The sequence below is a fragment of the Rhinoderma darwinii genome, chromosome 11, assembly GCF_050947455.1.
Source record: "Rhinoderma darwinii isolate aRhiDar2 chromosome 11, aRhiDar2.hap1, whole genome shotgun sequence".
Taxonomy (NCBI): Eukaryota; Metazoa; Chordata; class Amphibia; order Anura; family Rhinodermatidae; genus Rhinoderma; species Rhinoderma darwinii.
Genome location: NC_134697.1, coordinates 14,850,756 through 14,872,775, shown reverse-complemented (window position 1 = coordinate 14,872,775; position 22,020 = coordinate 14,850,756). Strand labels below are relative to the sequence as shown.

Below are 22,020 nucleotides of genomic sequence, written 5' to 3'. Positions count from 1 at the left end.
AAAGAGACTACAAAACACTAAGTTTCTTCTTCAGTACATTTAACCAAGACAATTCCACATTGAGAGACGATGGGTTAGCTTTTCAGTGCAATGCACAACTAATTACTAAATCAAACGTTTTATTTACAGTTTATCCTAATTTGACGAGTAGGACAAGCAATTAATGCATAAGGTAATCGGATTTAAGATGTGTTCGACTAGACGAAGGCTTCGTTCACATTTACGCTAGGGTCCCGTTCCGACGGAGCTTTCCGTCAGAACAGGACCCTGACTGACACAAACCAAAAGGTTTTCGTTCCCATGACCATTGATTGCAATGGTGACGGACCCGGTGCCAATGGTTTTCATTTGTCTCAGTTGTGCAGGGGTTCCATCACTTTGACGGAATAGCGTAGTCGACTACGCTATGGATTCCATCAAAATGCGGTAACCCCTGCACAACTGAGACAAATGAAAACCATTGGCACCGGGTCCGTCACCATTGCAATCAATGGTCATGGGAACGAAAACCTTTTGGTTTGTGTCAGTCAGGGTCCTGTTCTGACGGAAAGCTCCGTCGGAACGGGACCCTAACGCAGATGTGAACGAAGCCTTAGGATGTAACTGAAAAATTTCGCAATGAGAAAGGATTTAAAAGCACATTGACCTGTTAAAACAAGTCACCATTTTGTGTTGTGTTCCTTTTACGTTTTTGGATATAAAACGTATTGCTATGGTTGGTGTTTTTTTTGTTGCTCCAAAAATGATAAAAATGTTTAAGAGCTGGAATGGTGCAGGAGCGTAACCAGCTGCATAGTTGCAGTCTAAAGAAAAATATATTAAAGGCTTTGTAAAGCTTAGCCACCTCTAGCCATTTTCTAACATGTGGCCAGTAGTGCCTACTCCAATTCTAGAAAAGCCCAAGAGTTGCAGTTGATTGAATGGTTGAAACAACGAGTATAGTTTCAAAGGTTAAAGGGTACCTGTCACCTGCATTTCACCTATTGAACTCTACTCCTTCCTCGCTGGCCGCTGCAGTCAAAAGTTCATTGCCGTTATCCCCTCTACTATACTCCTCAGACTGTAAATAACGGTCTGCAAACATTTTGCGCCTTTTATGGTAATCCGGCAGTTTCATTTGTTCCGCTTATGCCCGCCCACAGCCGAAAACTGGCACGCCCTGACTGCAGAAATCTTGTCTGCGATTACGCGCATGTGCCAGTCATGTATGGTCCGACAACCTTCCCTGCTTTGTCCGGGCCTCAAATCTAGTTACTGCGCATCCGCCTCTATGGTGTCCCGTTGTGCGCTTGCACCAGAACATCGATGCGCAAGCGCAGGATTTTGTGTGTGCTGGGGGGAGGAGAGGAGCCAATCAAAAGTAAGGAGGCTTGAGGAATGAAAATATGACTTTTCAAATGAAGATATAACTCTTGTATGCTCATTAGCATATGGCACAGGAACACTAAAAAAAAGGTACAGAGCCTACTTACAACATAATTATAGGTTACATCAAAATTTATTTTTCACCCACTTCCACCTTGCTCGTTTAATAGGTGAAATGATGGTGACAGGTTCCCTTTAAAGCACAGATATCTACTAAAAAAATCCATTTAAGATTATGGTCTTTTTACAGTTAGTGGTTTTAGAATGTGTTTCCTTTAAGGCTTAATTTTAACAATAGGGGTGGAGGGGTAGAGGTTGACCATGCACATCTAAAGGCCCTTTACACAGGCCAATGATCAGGCAAACGAGCATTCATATGAACGCTCGTTCCCAAACAATAGGGTAACAATCAGCCAAAGAACAAGTAAACGCTTGTTCATCGGCTGATCGTATCGTTTACGCAGCAGAAATTATCGTTGTAAGCAGGTGTGCCTCAGACATGAACGAGCAATCCTAGTAATGATCGCTTGTCCCCATACATTACTGATCATAGCTCCTTGTTAAAGGAGCAAACGAGCGCTGACCGATGAGATGTCTCGTGGATCGGCGCTAGTCGATTGCAATCAAAATGAAACGGTATAAAAAGGACCCTTAGGATAAAAAGAGAATTAGGTTCACCATGTATAATAAAATCAAGTTTTAAAGCACCACCGATGCAAACAAAGTTTGCAATCACCTGAAGAGTAAATGCCACATTAGTTTATAGTATTGCTTTTGTTCTGCAGACTATATTTTCCTACCATAGTAAATTCACAATAGGAATACAGAATTCTTGTTTACAAATATGAAATTTCAGTAGAGTTTGTTGGATTTTCCAATGACACCTGAATTCATCCAGAATCAAAAATAAAAAACAAAAAAACAGAGCCGTTACTACCATAGGTCACATAATGATTACAAAACGGTGTTATTATAATCCACCTTTCCTGAGGAGGTGCTGGAGACTAAACGTGCTCTCAATGAAAGTTCTAAAAAGATTTGGCCATTTTTTAAATGCTGACGCACAGATTCAGTTACCAGTTCATTTGTGCAAATTCAATGAAATTCAACTGAGTGCAAATTAAGTGTAATATAAATAGAATATTAGTGACCTAGATGCTTATACGAACAGAATTAATGACCCGATAAACCTATTTCAAAGACATGCATTCAGGCAAAACACATTAAGTGGACTTACCACCTAAACAAAAGCGTAGAAACAGCCTGTTAACTCCACTGGTGAAACAACAACAGCACCGAGTAAAGGTACCCAACGCCTCAGGGTGGATCATTATTCAGCCCATAAAATGGTTGTCTATTTTACATAAGGGTTTGAAGCATAAAAAGAAATTGTTAGCACAAAAAAAAAAAAAACACTTCGCTATTGAATATTAAATAAGACAATTCTAATTAGAGAAGGTAAAAGATTTTTTTTTCTTGTGTGCATAAAAAAAAATGAAAGCTGCAAAGAAGCAAAATATAATTGTGCCTAATTTTTCTACAGTACAAGTGCTTGTGCGTCAAGTATTATATGAAAGGCTTATCACATGGCAGGTCTTAAAAAAAAAAAAAAAAAAAAAAAAAAAAAAAATAAGGCACTGTACTTTTAACATTCGGGATTAAAAAATAAAAAACTAAACAATAGTAAATAACTTACATTTTCAGCACCAGATTAAAAAAAACAAAAATAAAGAAGTTAAACTTCCTTACAACCCAAGCATCACAAGATCTACATATTATGGTTAACGGTAGATTTCAGGGGTTGCTGCAGCTTATATAGAAGTTCAAGATTAATGCAGAAAAAAAATAACATGTACAAGAGCTCAAGAGTAACAGTTTTTAGCTGGTCATTTCAATTCAAGTGATCGCCCCTTGCGAGTGGAAGGCTCCAGCTGTGACCTTGCTTTGCGGTGTCTCACTTGGGATGCTACATTTATTTTGTTTTTTGCCGAGGCTGTGCATATCTTTTTTCGTTGTTCATTTTTCCTATGAGATGACGAACTAGTTATTTTAGGAGAGTCTGACAAATTTGGGGGAACTGGTCTTCGCTTAGCTGATCTTGTCTGACGCCTAAGAACAAGGCGAGAATTAAGGGATTGTTTTTGCATAGGAGTTTTTGCTTTTCCTTTCCTTAATCCTGTTTTATAGACACCAGCTTTTCCCCTTTGTTTCTTTGGAACCTGTGATTTTGAAGTCAAGTCTTTTTTACTCAATTTACCGACTTTAGTTTTTGTAGATATTGCATTTTTGTTGGCCTGTGGTCCATTTATTAAATGGTTTTGATTTGCGCCAATTTTTCTCTTTTTATTCGGCTGTGCTCCATCTTCTACCATGGAGTCATTTTTGGAACATTTCTTACTTTTTTTTTTTATTATTATGTGAGATTCAGAGGTAAGGAAATTTGAAACTTTTTGCAAGCGAAGTTCTGAAGTTGACATACCTTTTATATTTTTATTGTAGCCTGCTTTACTTTTCGCTTTATTTACCATACAAACTTTCTTGCTTTTGTTTACTGTACAAGACGGATATTTAAAATTTTCCCGCAAACTGTTGTATTTCTGTAAGATATGAACAGGAGCAGCCTTTTTAGCTATTACACATGGTTCTTGTTTTTTGCAGTCATTCGGTCCTTTTACTGTATCTTTAGGAACCTGGCCAAGTGGTGAACTACTGATCAACTCATTCACTGAATTCTGAGCGAAGTCATTGCGTGATGGACAAACCGAAGCAAATTTCTTGAGATGTTTTTTCAAGCGCTGAGCCTGCTCAATGTGAGGATATAGACTTTCGCTTGGATACTTCAGTGATGGAATCATTGGCAGCAGATGATCCTCAGGAAGACGAGTATTTAATTTCTTCACAATCACTATAGACTTTGTTTCGGTTGTTTCCATAAACCATTCACAAATATCTGGGAATTTTAAAGAATTCATAAATAACAATTGCATTGGAGATCTTGATGCATCTTGAACACTTTTCGGTCTACGAGCCCTTTTCTTGGTTTTCCAAATCTCTTTTAATTTGTCAGCTTTATTTTTGGACTTTGCCCCATTTGCGGTTTCCCTTGCCAATGGAACCCAGTTTTTGTGAACGGTTGTGTACTTGTCATTAAATTTAGAGATAAGCTCTTGATTTTCTTCTTCCGAACACCAGTCTATAAATTTTGGTCTTTTTACCTGCTTCTTAGAGCCAATTACGTCTAAATTATTTAATGAAAGGTCTCTCTTTTTTGAACAGCACCTGCTAGACTGCCCTAATGTAGGGACTTGCTTGTCATTTTCTGTGGACAAGTTCTTTGATTCGCTAGATTTACAGTTCTTCACTGTATGCTTTACATGATTGGTGCTACTCCCGGTTCGAGATACAGAATTTGAGGAGTTTATCGACAGCCTTTTATTACATTTTTGAAGTTGCAACTGACAAACATTTCTTACACTTTTTGCGCCACACTTACATTCTGCATCTACCATATTCGGGCAATTGTGATTACTTTCATTTGCAAAATATACCACTCGCTTATCAGAACCTATTTCCAAATGTATGCTGAGGTTTTTGTCTAAATTAAAAGGTGATGAACACGTACTTTTTAACATACTTTCACAAAGTAATGGTTTTCCCTCTGTACAATGACTGTTTAAAGAGAGACAGATATAATTTTCGTCATCACTGGTCTGATCAGTTGCCGAATCAATGATTGTAGTAATGCACGCTGTATTTTCGGTTTTTAATGCTACAGACCTCTGTGCGGGGTTAGTGTTTGTAAAAGAAGTTAATAAAACCTGAAGAGAGGGATTTTTCCCTAAAATCAAGCCATTATGGGCTTCACGGCTCCTCAGACATCTGTCAGTTGGGGCAGGAACTTTTTTATGCCTCTTTGATGGTGTAAAAGGTTTACTAGTATTTTTGTGGATTAGAGAATTGCCGATTTTGTCTAGATTACCTGCTCCTGTGTTGCTTTCCCCATGAACCCGATTGGTTTTCAAGGGCTCCTCAAATTTGTCGATTTTGTTGCATCCAAAAGAAGATACAGTCTCACAATTCTGGAGATCCTCCTTTGAACCATTTGCTTCTAGTCGCACATTAATATTTCCAACAATTTTTGCACATATATTTAAAGGAATATGAAAACATTCATCAGGCCTTCGAGCGTTCTGATAGTCCGGTGCAGAACTTTGTTCACAGTGTGAAGCCTGCAGGGCATCTATGCGGTTTGGGACTGGATCTTTTAACTCCATTTCAACAGAATCATTTTGAGCTACACTTTGACCTTCCTTTGCATGTTCCAATATTTTTAAATCCATGTGTACACTTTCTTTGACCACCATTTGCGCAGCGTGCTTATGGAAATTAATCACACTGCTGCAACTACTAAGATCAACCTGTGAAGTTTTAGATATTTGCCTTTCTGAATTTTCTTTGGAAACTACATCTGAAATGGTTTCTGAACAGCACTGTATTATTTGCTGGTCAGAGGTAACAGCAGGATCAGCAATAACTGCTTCAGAAAAATCTTCAGGTAAAATCTTGGCATCATAAAGACTGGAAGGACTAATAGATGGGAGATCATCATCAACAGCCCCATTTGGGAACGAAGATAAATGTGCAGTAGGACTTTCATGGCAGTATTGTAAGGTAGCAGAACCTTCTTCCATTGTGGCATTAGGTGGATCAAACTCGGGTGTTCTAGTACGTTCGGAAAGCAAATGGTTATTTTTTAATGAAACCATGACTTCCATGTCTAATGATGGGGTACCAGAATAGTCGTCTTGATTGCAAGAATTATTGGCATGGAAAACAAAGTCTTGACCTATAGCTAATTTAGCTACACTTTTTTCATGATCAGAGACAGATAAAGAGTCGGTGTCTATATTTAATACAGAACAATTCAGTTGTGTCTTTGTTATTTCATCAACATGTTCCCCAAGTGGCAGTTCATTTGTAGAGCCATTGCTTGGCGTATGTGCTTTTTCAGGTTCGTCAAGCGTAAAAGATAATACAGCTGTCAAAGAATCAGAAACATGATCTACTGACTCTTCAACCATATTCAGACTTTGATCCCAACGGTTTTCAGATTCACTGCTCCTAGAAGAATCCGGTACTAGATCTCTCATTTCATCATTTTGCGATACGAAATTAAAAGTGTCCGTTTCTACTCTTTTCCCGTCTACATGGATCAGTGATGTGACATCTGTGAAAGGTAGTGTCTCAGAGATCAAGCCATTCGGAATGATTAATGCTTCTTCCATATGTAATGTACAGTTTCCCTTGTCCTCCACTTTTGAGTTTCTTACCAATGTGCGCACAGTGGACAATTCACAGCAATCAGCATTAAACAGAGATCCTCGGGTACTTTTTCTTGCAGAGTTTCGAGGACAAACTCCAGATTTTGCATTTTCAAAGTGGCATTCAGTTGTAATTGGCTCACTAATGTAAACAACATCACATTGTTTATCACAATCATTTGCCACAAAGACTCTAGTATTCCTACATTTAACAGTTTTTAAGCGCTTATTTTCATGCAATCTGACTTTTTGTAAAGCCGACCCAGAATGGTCATTAAGATTCTGAAATGGACCCTCACAGAGGTTTCCAATCTTCTTTACCATCACTGTAGTCATGGTTTCCTGCTTTAATTTACAGTCGTTGCAATCTTTATCCAAAATCGTATGTTTGGGGTTAATGTATTGAGTGTTTTCTTTATTTGCAATTTTTGGGATGTTTGCAGGGAGCTCAGACCCTGGGGAATCATTGAGCATGTTTAATGCCGAGTTAGTATGTGAAAAAACACCGTGTTCTAAAAAAACGGTATGACTGACTTCAGATATTTTTGCAGAGATGGTTCCTGTTTTTTCCTCTGTGGTTGTAAAAGCTTCATGTGGATTTGTAATGGTTTGGTCTGTGGCATGAAATCGGTTAATGGAATTTTCCTCCTTGAAATCGGAGGGAACGGACACCTTTGAAAGAGGATCTGAACAATTTGATATTTCATTGTGGTAGTTTTCCTCATGTACATCTGTTGCAGTACTTCTATTAACTTGGAAATTTAAACAGGATTCAGGAACAGATTTGTTTATCTCCACGAGGGAAAGGTTAGCTTTTCTGTCAGAACAGGAATGATCATAATCTTCCATATTAGCATTTTCAATCTCTGAAACGGAAGCACTTCGACTTTTAGATTTCATTATGGGTTCTTCAGTGGATAAATTGTTCAACACAAGAATAAACTGCTTTTGGTGATGCGAGCACAGCTTGGCCATGAACTTTTCCAGTGATAAACTTGAAGTGTTAGGGTCTATTGCTCTTCTCTCTGTATCCTGAGTGCTGGAAAAGAGGGGAAATTATTTTTTTTAGCATGGCGATTACATATCAGTAAAGTCAACACATTCCTTGCAAATTCTTTCTAGAAGTGAGACTGCATTGCTGTAATGCTTTGTAAATGTTTAGAAAAACAACGTACAAGGATCTAACCTGCATACCTTGAAGGATATTTTGTTAAATTAACTTTAACAGTCAAACAGCAGTCGTGCGATTCTTCTAAATAAAAACTTGGCAAACCACAAGCCTGCACATAATAAACCTCAAGGTATTTGTAAGAACCACCACTACATGCAAAATTTTATATATATATATATATATATATATATATATATATATATATATATCTAGCAGCCAGCCTAATATATGTATATATCTATCGCAGCCAGCCTAATTAATGTGCATTTGCAGAGTTGGAGACCAAGAAGAGAGCTTATTGTTGTAGGACAATCGGTAAACTAATTGAAATCGGTCATTAACTATTTGACATAGCAAATAAGATGGTCTCATTAAAATAAACGTGTTAGTTAAGGCAGAGTTCTCATGTCGCAGCAAAAATCTTTGAATGCAATGTGTCAATCTAGCCTAAGGTAACTCAAGAACAATAGGTATAAGTAAAGCAAAAGTTAATTGTTGATAAACCCCTTTCCACTCATAGTACATAAATGAATGGGCTAACGGCACAGTACCTATGACAGCCGCTTATTTACATGCTACCTAGTATGGCACTGCGCATCTCTGTATGCAGTGCCATTGGCAAAATCATCTAACAGTCTGACCCTGTACTGTAACAGGGAACTGGAAAAATCACTTCCGTCATTAAAACATCTAAACAGTAGTCCCCATACACATATTAGGCATCACTTTGTCCAGGAGAATTAAGGAAAATATATTTATTAAATAAATATTTTTTAATAAAACTACCTTAAAAGTAGAACTTAAAAAAAAAAATGTAAAAATGTTTTAAAAATACGGCTTCCTTCCCCTTTTTCTCCTAATTAAGACATTGCTATCTGCTCCAATTTTAAAGAAAGTCCTGTGTGTCTTAATTGGCTTTCCAAATTGCCACATTAGAACGGGTTAACGAGGGTTGCGTTTGTCCAACACACTTTGGTTTGGTGGTGTGGCTATTGATGTAAAAAAATCACTGCATGTAAAAGTTTTAAAGAAAACACACTTGGGTACAAGTCTATATAAAAGTTAGACGTTATAAGTGAAGAAAATTCTGTCATAGAAGTTATGAAAGCTCAGACAAGTCATACACTGTAGTAGGACCTTCTGATTGTCCTTTTCTGTATGAAACTTAGCTCACAAAATAGGGCAAGTCCAGATATACCTTTTAAAAATTTGTCCTAAAGTCAAGATCCGATTAGAATTGGCAAAAACAATTAGAATTATTAGCACTTCCTCAAAGTAGATCTGTTTTATAGCACTTCTTCCAGATTTAACAAATGGTCTCCCAATTTCTGGAAGAAATAAAACTACTCAAAAAAGAAATTCCCAAGCACTCACTGAGTTTCGTTCTATACATTTCAACCTCTAGAATGAGAACAAAAAGCAGACCTTATTCCTTAGTGAGCGATTGGGTCATTAAGTGAGTAGGGACAGGGAGGCCATAATGGCAAAACTCTTGCTCTGCTTTAGCTCCAAAACACAGTTCGAAAGCCTATACAAACATACTGGGTTGAGCAGCACCAAAGAGCAGTTTGCTGCCGATATTTCTAATCATCCATATCAAAGGTTTCTTTGAAAACTTTCCAAGAAGTGATCTCTACTCCTCAAGTGTCCTGTTATGAGGCAGTCACCACACGTCAACAATAAGGAAGAGTAATTATTCCTCCGCAGGCACGGACATCAATGTTAGGTACCAGCCAACATAGTTTAAATCTCCTGAAGCAGCCCAATAATAAAATACTGATTTGAAATCGAACCCACCCAATGCCTGAAATTATTTCTTGCAATTTTTCTTTGTTTTTGTGTACACATTCCTTGGTTAGCATGGATAAGAAACAGGTTTTTGAAAGAACACTGTCTGAAAACAGATCAAATGTAGTGTTATTTTTCACTTACTAAAAAAATAAATAAAAATTAAATGCTTCCGGTACATGTTTGCCAGTCACCTACATGGTTTTAAAAACTCTGCACTTTGACATTCAATGCGAAGCTATTAGGTCAGTTCAATGTTATACACTCTAATCTATAAATATATACTCAGGACTTGTGACCGGGTACAATGATTTGTAAATTATATACTTAACTATACAGTAAATTTCTATGCATGAAATTTCTTAATGGCCTATGCAATGAATATGCTATTTTTGCAATGTATACACAAAAGCACACCTGTACCAGACGAATATTGAACTTGATCTCTTACAGTGCACCACTGTCAGAACACGGTCCAGCAAAAATAGGGTCGGAATAGAAGAAAAAAAACGTCCAGCTACCACTTGGAGTGCTGGATGTGAGGATGAGGCATTTATTTTATTGTTATTTTGTTTTATTTCTGACATCTTGATCTCTATAAAACACATCGCTCAATAAGCCGGCAGCCTCTATGGATCACCAAGACAGAGGTTATGCAACAGAGACGCTGGGTCTAACCAGATTCCACTCAACGGTCGCTTGTCATGGCATCTTTGCACTGTAAGGATCTGTTCAAATCATGCTATTGGTATACGGCGGAGAAATCTCCTGGCCTGTGTGTATTGAACATAAAACACCGAACGTACACAGCTGGAAGCCATGCAGTTGCATACCTTGCCCATAGGTTGCCATATAAAAAGAATACAACTCCGGGTATACATTTCTTTGCGGTAAGCCTGTGTGCTGAATTGCACAGCAGGCTATGCTTCTCGGTACAGAAGGGGGAGAAAAAAAAAAAAAAAAAGTATGCTGGCAAAACAGTGTACAGACCTAAGCTAGAAAGTACCGCTAAGGTAGTACTCTATAATGTTTTACTTGCTCCAAAAATTAAGCTTCTTAGAAGTCGCACTTGAACAATTTTTGTCAGAGGATTCTCCATAATAGGATTGAGAATCATAGGTCTACATTAGTATTATTAGTTGGAACATCCTCACATATAAGCAGATGCCACCAGCATTAAATCTAGTGTATATGAAGGCTTAATAGGGGTATTCCAGCCACAAATATTTATCACTTACTCAATATATAGGTGATAAAATGTTAGATCAATGGGGGCCCAACCACTAGGACCCCCACAGATTACTAGAATACAATTGTCGATAAGTAAACCAAACCCTTTAAATTACGATTCAGTGTAACTTTGGAAAGTCTTTTGTTGGTTTTTAAAACAAAAAGAAGAGAGGATTTTTTTTACACAACAAATTTATTAGAAGAATAGTGGTTTTGAAAAGTCTAGCATCCAGTGAGAACTACCATACACAACATTACAGCTGGGAATGTATTTTTTTTTTTTGTAGTTTTTATAAATGACATGGTCAAATAATACAATGGAACCATTAAAAATTTACACATGCACGACGACAGAATCAGAGCTTCAACATACAATGCTGAAAATAAAAATAAATGAACCACATGGTTTTTTTTATTTAAAGTACTTATCACATACATTAAAGAGACATATCTTATTTAGTCCAGTCAAAATCAGAACTGCATAAAAAAAATTATGTAGTGCAATCAAACAAAAAAATGTAATCGTGATCATAAGTGCTCTACTACATAAGACATTGATCATAGCAAGAACGAAAAAAAAAAAAAAAGTTTAAATCACACAGTACGAAAAAAAACAAAGATAATAACTCTGTAAATAAATATAAACTACAATACAAGAGAAATATTAAATTATACAATTCTGTCAAACTGTAAACAGCATATTGAAATGAGGTCAATAAGTGTGTAGGAGGGGGTTCCTGTTTGGACACAGGTTATCCAATTACTATAAATTAATATATATATAGATATAGAGAGAAATAACAGTTAAAAAGTAGTCATCTTGCGGAATAGAAATCCTAATTAATCTTAGCAAATGCGGATTAACGAATGGTTAGGTCTCAAGTTTTCCTTTAACCTTAAGTAGCTTTTCTCTGCAAATTAATACGCTGTCAAATGATGTTAATTTTAATACAAATGGCGTCGAGTTTGCACCATCCAAGAGAAGCAAATACAGATAATTACAATTCTTACAGCTTCCTAAGATATATGGTCTTGTTTATTTGGAAAAACAGGAACCCCCGTGCTATCTGTTCAGTAGTAACTGAATATACAGAATGCCACTATAAGTGTCTGAGGCACTGTGTGCGGAGGAGTTCATATGCAGCTTTTATAAACCGTTTGGCTGAGTTATACCTGGATACCTGAAGTGAGTTTTTTTTGCTTTTTTTAAACTTGACATTCATCAAGGATGTGCTACAAGCACGTGAAAAAGGAAGGAAAAAAAAAATTAAATACAAAAATCACTGCTAAATTTAAGTACAGCGTACAAGTACCTGAATCAAGTGAGTAGTGAGTAGAGTGTCCCTGAGGGTTTCAAGCAGTGTGTACATATGTTGAATTCCTAAGTTTAACATTTTAGCCTGAAAGCAACAGCAAATAAAAAAAAAAAAAAAAAAAAAAAAACAATCCCAGAAATCCCATCAAGCGGAGGCTACAATTTATGCAAAAAACATTAATGTCTATTTTGTACAAGGTTTTTGTTTTTTTCCTAGCAGCAGTGACCTGCTGTACAAATACATCCCGTCTGTAATCAATACATGGGAGTCCGATAAAACATTTACTTAAAAAAAATTATATAAACATGTATATCCTGAAAAATGATCAGTTTACAATCAAATGCATTCATGGGCTAGAAATACTTCTGCAACCGCATTTCGGTAAGATCTATGCTGGTAAAACAATTACACTAGTCTACTCATTACATAGAAGAAAAATCCCAAAACTTCGGAATTTCATTCTTTTTCATGTGCATTAAATATCAAATATTTTTTCCAGGAAAAGAATAAAAAAAATTAACAAAATCAAGTGTGGAAATTTGTGTATTTTAACTGACTATAAAGTACTGGATTTATCAGGAGATATTGACTGTAATTTAATATAGAAGGCCTGTACCTCTTCAGGCCACAGTAAATCTATTCAGCTTTATACTTTTATCCTTCTCAATTACAAATGAAATGAATGCTTGCATCTAACATATGGAAATGTTACTACATACAAGCTGAGCCGTTTAACCAACGTTTTTTTAACCTACATTTAAACGTGGCGGAATTTTGGGGACTTCAGCTGCAGTATTCTGCAACTATGTATAGTACAATACAGTCAATGGGGCTTAAAAAAAAATTAATTAAAACTACTGCAGATAAAATTGGTTTGTATTTTAGGGAATGCTGCAAATTTTTAAGACCACAGCATGCTCGATGTGTGGCCGAGTTTTTCAGCAACATTTGTGGAAAACTTCTGTAAAAAGGTTGCACACAGTGCAACTTTAAATTAACACTTGTTACCCCGAAAATTACAGAAATGCAATGCCAAAAGAAAGGTGCTTAGGGGCTTGACCGATATGGCATTCAACATGAACACCATTCTTTTCAATTACACCAGAAAGTTTGGGGTAATTTTACAGATAAATTTGCCCCAATCTGTTATGTGCACATTCGTAAGGTATTCAATGTCAGGCTAGGACTCCTCTGCTAGAAGCATTTGAATAAGCAGGACTACATTAGTTTAAATAATGCTATTCACTATTCTCCAAACCTAGGAGGCGATGAAGTGGTCATCAAATATTTGCTTTTACAGCTCTGGCACGATGCATGGTTTTCTACCGCTTTAAATTTCTAAGGCAAGTAAATCAGCAATTTAGGTTACCGGATAGCATTTAAAATGTTCCGATTTGGGGTTTTTAAATGACGCATTAAATGTGTGGCATTTATTAAATTATTAGCAGGTAAAACGAAGACTACCCATAAAATATAACCTATAAAAACTGTATTCCAATTGAAGTAAAGTCGTTCAGCTTTAAATAAATAAAATGAAAAAGGATCTAGACTACGATGATCCATTATATATATAATAAGTGACAATCTCAGTGATCACTCCAGTCAGGAGTGATTATATAGTGCTGAAATAGAAAAAAAGTGCTAATAAAGCTCCTCTCTCTACTCAACAGGAACTAGCAAGTGCTTTCTAAACTCTAATAAATTTAAATACAAAAAAATGAAAACCATCAAATAAAATGTTTAAGGAATTTGGGTTAGTAAAATGCCATAAGATTGCAGTGTTTGGTTTTTGTTTTGTTTACGTGACAAGTTCTAAAACTGCTCATATAGATCATTTTAGCTTGAAAGTTTTATCCCTCATCAGTTAGGTTTTTTTTAAAAAAATTAGTACTTATATTAAAAACACTTTACAGAAGCTTAGCGTAACGAGCTGCAATCTAGTAGAGAGACTTTTTGGCAAATACACCTGTAAGCACATCTAGCATTGGTCCACTGACAGAATCTGTAGCAAGGAGAAAAGAAAAGAAAATCCCAATGGCTAAATAACCAACAGTCAATAATCAAAGGATGAGCTGATGCGTTAATACTTACATGCTAGACAATTCAGTGACAGCAATACATTCCCTCGCCTGCATATGGCTCTGTCGTAAAAACGGCTTTATTGAAATTGCACTGCGCTCTCTTAGCAAGAGATCATTTTTTTTTATTTTTTTATTTTTAAAACAACTCCATTACTTGTTCATTTAAACTAAACCTAACCTACAAGTTTAAAAATAAAGTGAACTTTGAGGTATGGAATTTATCTGTACATAAAAATAATTCAATTTAGTTATCTTTAAAACAAAAAAACAAAAAAAGTGACACCGTAAAGAACTAAAATATTTACAGCAGTTTGTTAGCCGGTAAGTGGTCTATTACAGAAACTAAATAGCCCATGTACTCCTGGTGTATGACAATGAAAACCAAAAAACACTTCTACAAAAGGCATAGTAGGCATTGCAAAAGTATATACTTACAGTTCATAGATAAGATGGCAAACCTGATGAATTATTTCTACCAAGTTGAATATGCAGATCAAGACATATCAAAAAGCAGAGTATGAACAAATATGTACTTAGAGGTATTTCGTGTTTCCATAATGGTGGCGGTTAGAACGGTAAGCCAGACGCGTGCTTCACAAATGAAGGACTTAAAAAGAAGGTCAAAAGGTAGATTTTGTTGTAGTGAAAAAAAAATAATCATAATCCGAGTGGGTCTTATATGGCTCAGAATACTAATTTAAAAACCCTTTCCACTGTTGCAGTTACATTGCATATTTCAGTCACACTGATTTATAGCAGTGTTAAAACTAAAGGTTTTTTTTTTTTGAGGGGGGGGGGGGGGTTATTTGGGTTGTTTATAGTGTACTACTTTGTAATGAAAAAAAAAAAAGAATGACACGCAGCAAGTCAACTGAACTTGCACAATTGGTATATAAAAGCGAAGTATGTTAGAAAAAAAAAAAAAGCATTTGTATACGGGACTCCTAACAACTAAGAATTGGAGGGGGTGAGGGAACAGGTTTACTGAAGTAGGAATGTTTAAAATTATATTAGTGTTATAAACAAGGTGCACCTGAATATTAAGACTGAAAGTTTACAAAATCTACAAGATAAAATATAAATCTTTTGAAATAATCAGCAGCTTTTTTTTCTTCTTCAAGGATTATGAAATATTAAGAGGGACCATTAAAACTCATGTTAAGAGGGGTTTGCAGAGACTTTGATTCAAAATGAAGCTGCAAATGATACAAAAATATACAGATCTCCAATAAAAGGTGTTAACACACCAGGGTCAAATTTCACACAAAAAAAATAAAATAAAATTGTAGATTTTTATTTATTTTTTGTATCAAAAATTTGACCCTGCCGTGTGAACACACGATTAGGTTTTTGCCTCATACTTTTATTTGTTGAAAGGCAACATTTGTAGGTAGACAATATGGCCATGGTAGGTGGTGTTCCTTGCTACGTCAGTTGCCCACAGTCTTAAGAGACAGTCACAAGGCGATTCCAAAGACATCCCATCACCATGGCATTATTGTTTGCAGTATTTAAAAGGGGCACAATCCCAAATGGAAATAGATAGACTTCTCTTATTTTTTTTTTTATTTGCAACTACTTTATGGAGGAAAAACAGACTGTAGTAACTGACATTTTGTACTGCAAATTAAATTAGCGCTTAAAACGTTATGATGAGAGTCTGCCCTATGAATAAGCTCTTGCCTCCTCAAACATTTCTCCCGTAAAGTTTACCTGAACGTTCAGTTTTAGATCTTGGTGGAATGCTTATAAAACTGACAAAATGCAATACAATCTTCAGGTCACAGGTTAGTTAAGTGGTGTTAAAAAGGTTTAAAGTGTTTGGTATATATAATATGTTAGAAAAATTAAAACAAAGACCCAAACAATCTATTTACAGAGCCAAATACTACGCATGTATCACTTCTACATTGAAAAGGTAGGCACACAGTTTCACCAGGGCTCGATTGTCAGAGCTAAGTATGTAACAAACAGTAAGACTACCTGAGGTTGAACTATAGTAATGAAGTTCACATTAAATGTATGTAAGGCCCTGTTCACATTTTCACCGGGCCATTCCATTGTTCTGCTGTCAGAGGAGCAGAACAAAAGGAATACCGGACGTAACGGTTCCACCACGGACACCACAGGTGGCCAATGGAACCCACTGACTCGAATAGCTTCCGTAGGCTTTCCATTGGGGTCTCTGTGGTTTTCCCGGAAACAATAGCGCAGCATACGGTATTATGCTTTTTAGTATCTCTGCTGGATCCGCAACGGAGGTCCCTAACGGGGCATCCATTGCAGATGTGAACAGGCCCTAAGAAATCAGAGGATTTGTTTTGGTTTTCTGCAGATCTCCAAATACAAGACATAGTTTTTGAATGATAAATTGAGCTAAAAAGGTTTTAAGCATCCAGCAGCCCAAATGAGATTTTAAGCACATCTTCCAGTGTTTTAAGATTTAAAAAAAAAATAAAAAAAAATAAAAAAAAAGTCCTTTTGATCAGTGTATTATATACACACACACACACTACAAAAATAAATATTTTTTTGCCATCATATTGACAAAACAAAAATGCAAAAAAAAATAAATAATAATAATGCTTGGTAAACATCACTGGTAATACAAACAAATGCATACCAGCACCAAAAAACGAAAAATGACCCCGATTTTATTAAAGTAGAATATGAATGGAGGAGAGAAGGTGGTTCAAAACCATAGTCACTATACCCTGCTGTCCATCAGGTATGTGCCTCTTTACTGGTGACATAACATATTAAAAAGGGCGTAATTTCCCACTGAAACCAGTTTGGTTTTAGTTTCTAAACAGCACTGGCAAATTGATAATTAGGTTACTGAATACAAGGTGTAACGTCAATGATTTTCACTTTAAATTTAAGTTCAATTGGAATGATCTCACTTAAAGCAATGTTCCGCTTGCATATGGCTGGCCATATTGTAACAAAATGTTTGACACAGTATGGATATAATGCAAGTAGATCTGAAATTTACATAAAGAGCATCTACAATGATTGCGTGCCAAATAAACTATGTGCAGAGCGGATGTATTTTTGTTGAAGCAACTTCAAGAATGTTGGACAAGACCGATGTTAAAAATCGAATCTGTGTCTTTACCAGTGGTTCTAAGAAAACCAGGTTTCTAGCTGCGGTCTTTAAAATCTGTCCAGACTCGCATGGTTTTTTATTTCGTATGCAAGTCAGTCAATACCTGCTTTAAGCATACCTCCAGTTTCACTGAAAAGAGACTATAGCACAGTAGAGTGAACAAGCTTTTTTTTTTTTTTTAAATAACTTGTATTCCTGCATCTGCTTCTAACAGCATAACAGGCTGTCTATAGTACCTACAGCACTGGCGGCCGTTCTGCGTACGGGAGCCACGGAGAAGAGCAGGACGCTTGGTCTCCTACTGCAGAGGTATGAGCCACCGGCAGCTCGGATCACAGATAGTCCATGCTGCTGTTAGATGCAGAAACAGTAATAGAAGTAATTTAGAAAAATGACCGCACACACTCCTGCACTAGAATAGTTTCGCAGTGAAATTGGAGGTGCTTTAACAGCCGTTTCACACTCGGCTTTATTTGGGAAAAACACCACTGCAAATTTGCTTGTTTTTGTTTTGTTTTTTTTAGCAAAAGCAAATCCAGCATGAAGTAGCAATATAAGTTCTTCCTTTATATTACCCATTCCTTTTGATTCCACTGTTGGCTTTGGATCCAAAAAAAAAATAATAATAATTTTAAAAAAACGCGAGAAAAAAAACAAAAACAAAAAATAAAAACCATAAATATAAAAAAAAAAAAAAAAAAAAAAAGGATAAAGAAAAAATATAAAAATCGGTGTGTGACACCACTGTAAGAAGCTACTACGGGAGTCTAGATGAATTACTGAAAGTAATAGGGAGGATGTCTTGTTAGCAGAGAACCCCTTTAAATTTAAAGCATCAGCATTAGGCAAAATGTGTGCCTACCCTTTAACGTATGATATATGATGCTACCATTCTAAAAGAAAAACAAACAGATTATAAAAAAAAAAAGCTAGCAAATAATTATGTTAAGATCGCAGTGCAATGATCATTAGGCAAGCCAAGCTGCCTATTTAAGTATAAATCCATTTTATATTGACCACTGCATACAAGTATAAATCAGAACTGAAGAAAGAAAGCGTGTTAATTTACAAATGGTGCAAGTAAAGTCATTACAGAGCAGGTTCGGTGCAAAACAAATAAGCTCATAGTAGAGTGTCTAAAATGTAGGGAAAGAGTAGAAAAAAAAAAATAGAAAAGTACAAAACTGTGTGGTTCATGGAGTGCTTTATAAAAGAACAGTTAGTTACCTGAAGAGACCGTAAATGCTGCAATTTGTATGGTGCAGCTCGAGATAATCTACACCGGACAATGATTGACTATCAGCTTACACAATGACTATTATACAGTAAAATCAATGCTAGCAAACACGCTAGACCCAAGGAGTGCCCTTCATTCCTGAAATCTGAGGAATAATAATGAGGTTGTACTGTTATGAAACATTATGCACCAGAAAATATCACAGTAGTTAAAAGTGTGTGTGAGACCCCTGAAACCTACAATGTAGAAACCACACAGTTTAGTAACTATAAATCAAGTTCAATTTACATATCCATATATTTTCTAAAAGGAGTTATTTCCAGAACTCTGAGGACTGTGTAAACCAACATCTCCAGAATGAGAGAGCTAGTATTATGATAAGGCTACTTCTTCTAAAGTCAACAGAAAAACCCTACCAATCACTTTGCCACACAGATTTAGTGTTCATCTGGCAATTGGTCGTTTTGAAGGTAGTGATTACAATATCCTCCCTGTAAGAAAGCAGGCGTAAGCCAAGTTCGGAATAGGAGGGAGCAGAGTAGTGTAATGTTAACCATGTTTTCTTTAGCTAAACCTACAGAAGAGTATAAGTCCATCTACAGTCGCAATGAAATGTATCAAATGGTTGTTGCTGGAGTGTTAAAGATATATGTGTACTGACACATACAGAAATTTTGATTCCACGAGGAAAAAAATAAAAATTTACAAACACGCACACCTTTTCAGATGCCTCCATGCTCCCTGCCTGAGCAGAACGACTACCACCCTGCTCTGGAGAATCTTTCAACTTAAGAAATGTAAAGCTCTAGGAATACCTTCTCATTTGTAGGTTATAAACGCCCCGTCGTTAGGGCCTACCCATACCCACATGTTGTGCTCTTTGCACACCGCCTCTCTGAACTAAAGCCTTTTCTTTTGCATTCTCCGAAAAAAGTAACAACCTCCAAAGTTATGTGAGGTACATTCAATTTTTCAGAAATAATCGTTTTGGCATAAAACATTTAAAAATCAGACTCCTAGGAAATAGTTTAAATATCTTTAGACTGCTTTCTTTGTCCCCTAGACATGGGTAGCATATATTTTTAGTAACTCCTGAATTATTATTATTTTGTTTTCTATTTTTTTTAAAGTGGACTTGTGTTCAAAAAAAAAAAAATATTTCAAAATATACATCAAGAACACAATACATGCAGGCTCAATAGCAACGAGTCCATATTCACATGTATAGGTTCTCTTGCTGAGGTAACAATTCGCTATTGAAAATAAGAAGCATGCGTAAAGGTCAAATAAAGTATTCAAGGGTTGTACTGGGCATGAGGAATTGACAAATCTGCCTGATTTTGAGCACAGAGTTTGCACCTGTAGAGGTCTGTTAGGAAACTGCCTTAAAGTTTCACAATAAGTTAAGCAGGTGTAAAGTGTGCTGTGCATCAGAAGACAGAAGTGCTTGCCCAGTTTGGTTACAACTCATTTCCTAAACTTAGGACCTTACAACATGCCTAATCATCTTTAGATTCGTTTGCACTTGGCGATGCCTCCACCCCTTCCTGAGGTTCCAGTTCACATTTTACGGCGACATCTTGTTCTTCCAACCTCATAAGTTTCAGTTTTTTCTTTGGAGGGTTTTTTAATGTGCCTAGTCTCTCTTTGACTTTGTACTCCAGTGTGCTATGTGGAATCCCATAAATGCTTTGCGCTTTGGAGACACTCATTTTGCCGTTCATAACAACAGCAATCGCTTCCTCTAATATTTCGCTGTTATACTGTCTGTATCTCCCTCTTTTTTTCCTTGGTTGTTTAGAGCCAGGGTCTCCTTCTTGATCTGAGGTGGAATATGGCTGTCCAGAGGTAGACTGCTCAATATCTGAGCTCCAGGAATCAGTGGTAGTATCCAATAAATTCCTTCGATTTTGCTTTGGAAGGATAGTCCTTAATTTTTTGCTAAGTGCGCTCTCAGTTTGTGAACCCATAACCAAAGAGTTGTAATTGTAAAGATCCCCACTGCGGGACTCCCAAGACAAATCCATGCCACGGACCTGTGGAATTTTTAAATCAACAGGAGAAGAAAGGCCCAATTCCTTTTTAATTTCATGTTTGTTTTGAACATTTTTTTGAAAAGCATTTGCATTTTCTGTGAGAATAGGTAGGTCACTGATGTTGCGGAGTGCGCCATTACCCCTATATTTCACACGGCCAAAATTTAATTCATAGTGCGGTTTTGCCCAAGAAGCGTCCCTGGATAAGATCAAATGTTGTCCTTGATTCTGCAGTCCAGGCGAACCATGGCTGGCAGCTGTTGAAAATTTTCTGCTATGCAATTCCTCACTAATCTGCAAGGAGCGAGCCAATGGCACTTTTAGCGGTGTGGAGTGGCCATAAGTTTCCCTGGTTGCATCCAGCAAACTTCTTGGGGGCACCCCATCACCACTGCGCAGAAGTCCATCTGGACGGTGCAGGCTGGGTCTCCCAGGTCGCCTAATTGGATGGAAGGAAACTGATGTGAGCAGAACTTGCACAGGTAAGGAGGGATGGGTGAATGGGGCCACTCCTTTATTAGAAGGCCTTGCTTGGGTAACATCACTTTTTGTATTCTAACATTATCTCAGCATCAGTGTCAGTTTAACAAAAAATAAAAAATAAAAATTCACAGAAAATAAAATGAAATTTGTGGGCAACAAAAAAACAACAACAAAAAAAAAAGCTGTCACTTGATCTTTGGCTGGGTTCACAAATTCTTGTAGAAAAAGAAAGAAAAAAAAAAAGTTTGTGCGCAACAGTCTGAGTAGCACCTTAGTTATCAATAGGAAGGTAGTGGTCAATCCTGTTAGGTGTATACACAAGTGATTTATGTGACGTTACCACTAAACAAGTACAGTAATAAAAGAGTAAGCCACTTGGTACATAATGCAATCTACTTTAAAAACATACAAAAAAACTAAAACAGTTAAACAGTGCCTCCTGCTCACATCATTATAACAAAAAACATGAATAGCCCCTGCCCAAAGACAATGTGGCTTAGACTGCTATTAAAAACAGTAATTTTGCTTCTCAAGACTGAAAGAGAAAAAATGGCCTTGCAAGTAGATTTTCTTCATTGTGCTTCAAAAAGTCAAATAATATGCACTGAGCAAAACTATAATTTTAACAAAGCACAAAAAACCCAGCAAATCGCTAAGTTTAAGGTTTGGTTTTACCGCAAGAAGGCAGACCATTTTTCCCCTTGAAATAAATTTGATAGGTGACAAAAGAAATGATTTAGATGGTGATTGATTATAGATTTAAAGACATGATTTAAACCATTGGAATGCAAGATACATATTGAATTAATAAAAATAAAAAGAAGAAGAGCAGCATATGGTTGCTACCTACAGCCAGTTTTAAACAAAATTACGTGTGGTCTAA

General features: G+C 36.5%; 1 protein-coding gene across 9 annotated transcripts in view; it reads right to left on the bottom strand.

Moving 5' to 3' along the window:
- Window positions 1-533: 533 nt before the first annotated feature.
- Window positions 534-22,020, bottom strand: part of LCOR (ligand dependent nuclear receptor corepressor) — a 53,733-nt gene continuing 32,246 nt past the window's right edge. For 8 of the 9 annotated variants that reach the window (XM_075843024.1, XM_075843029.1, XM_075843023.1 and 5 more), the window contains one exon: window positions 534-7,725. In XM_075843024.1, coding sequence (XP_075699139.1) covers window positions 3,252-7,725 — 4,474 coding nt within the window. In that variant the 3' untranslated portion in view covers window positions 534-3,251. Of the gene's footprint in view, window positions 7,726-18,446; window positions 21,094-22,020 lie in introns of those variants that run through there. The other variant, XM_075843031.1, reaches the window with a different exon arrangement.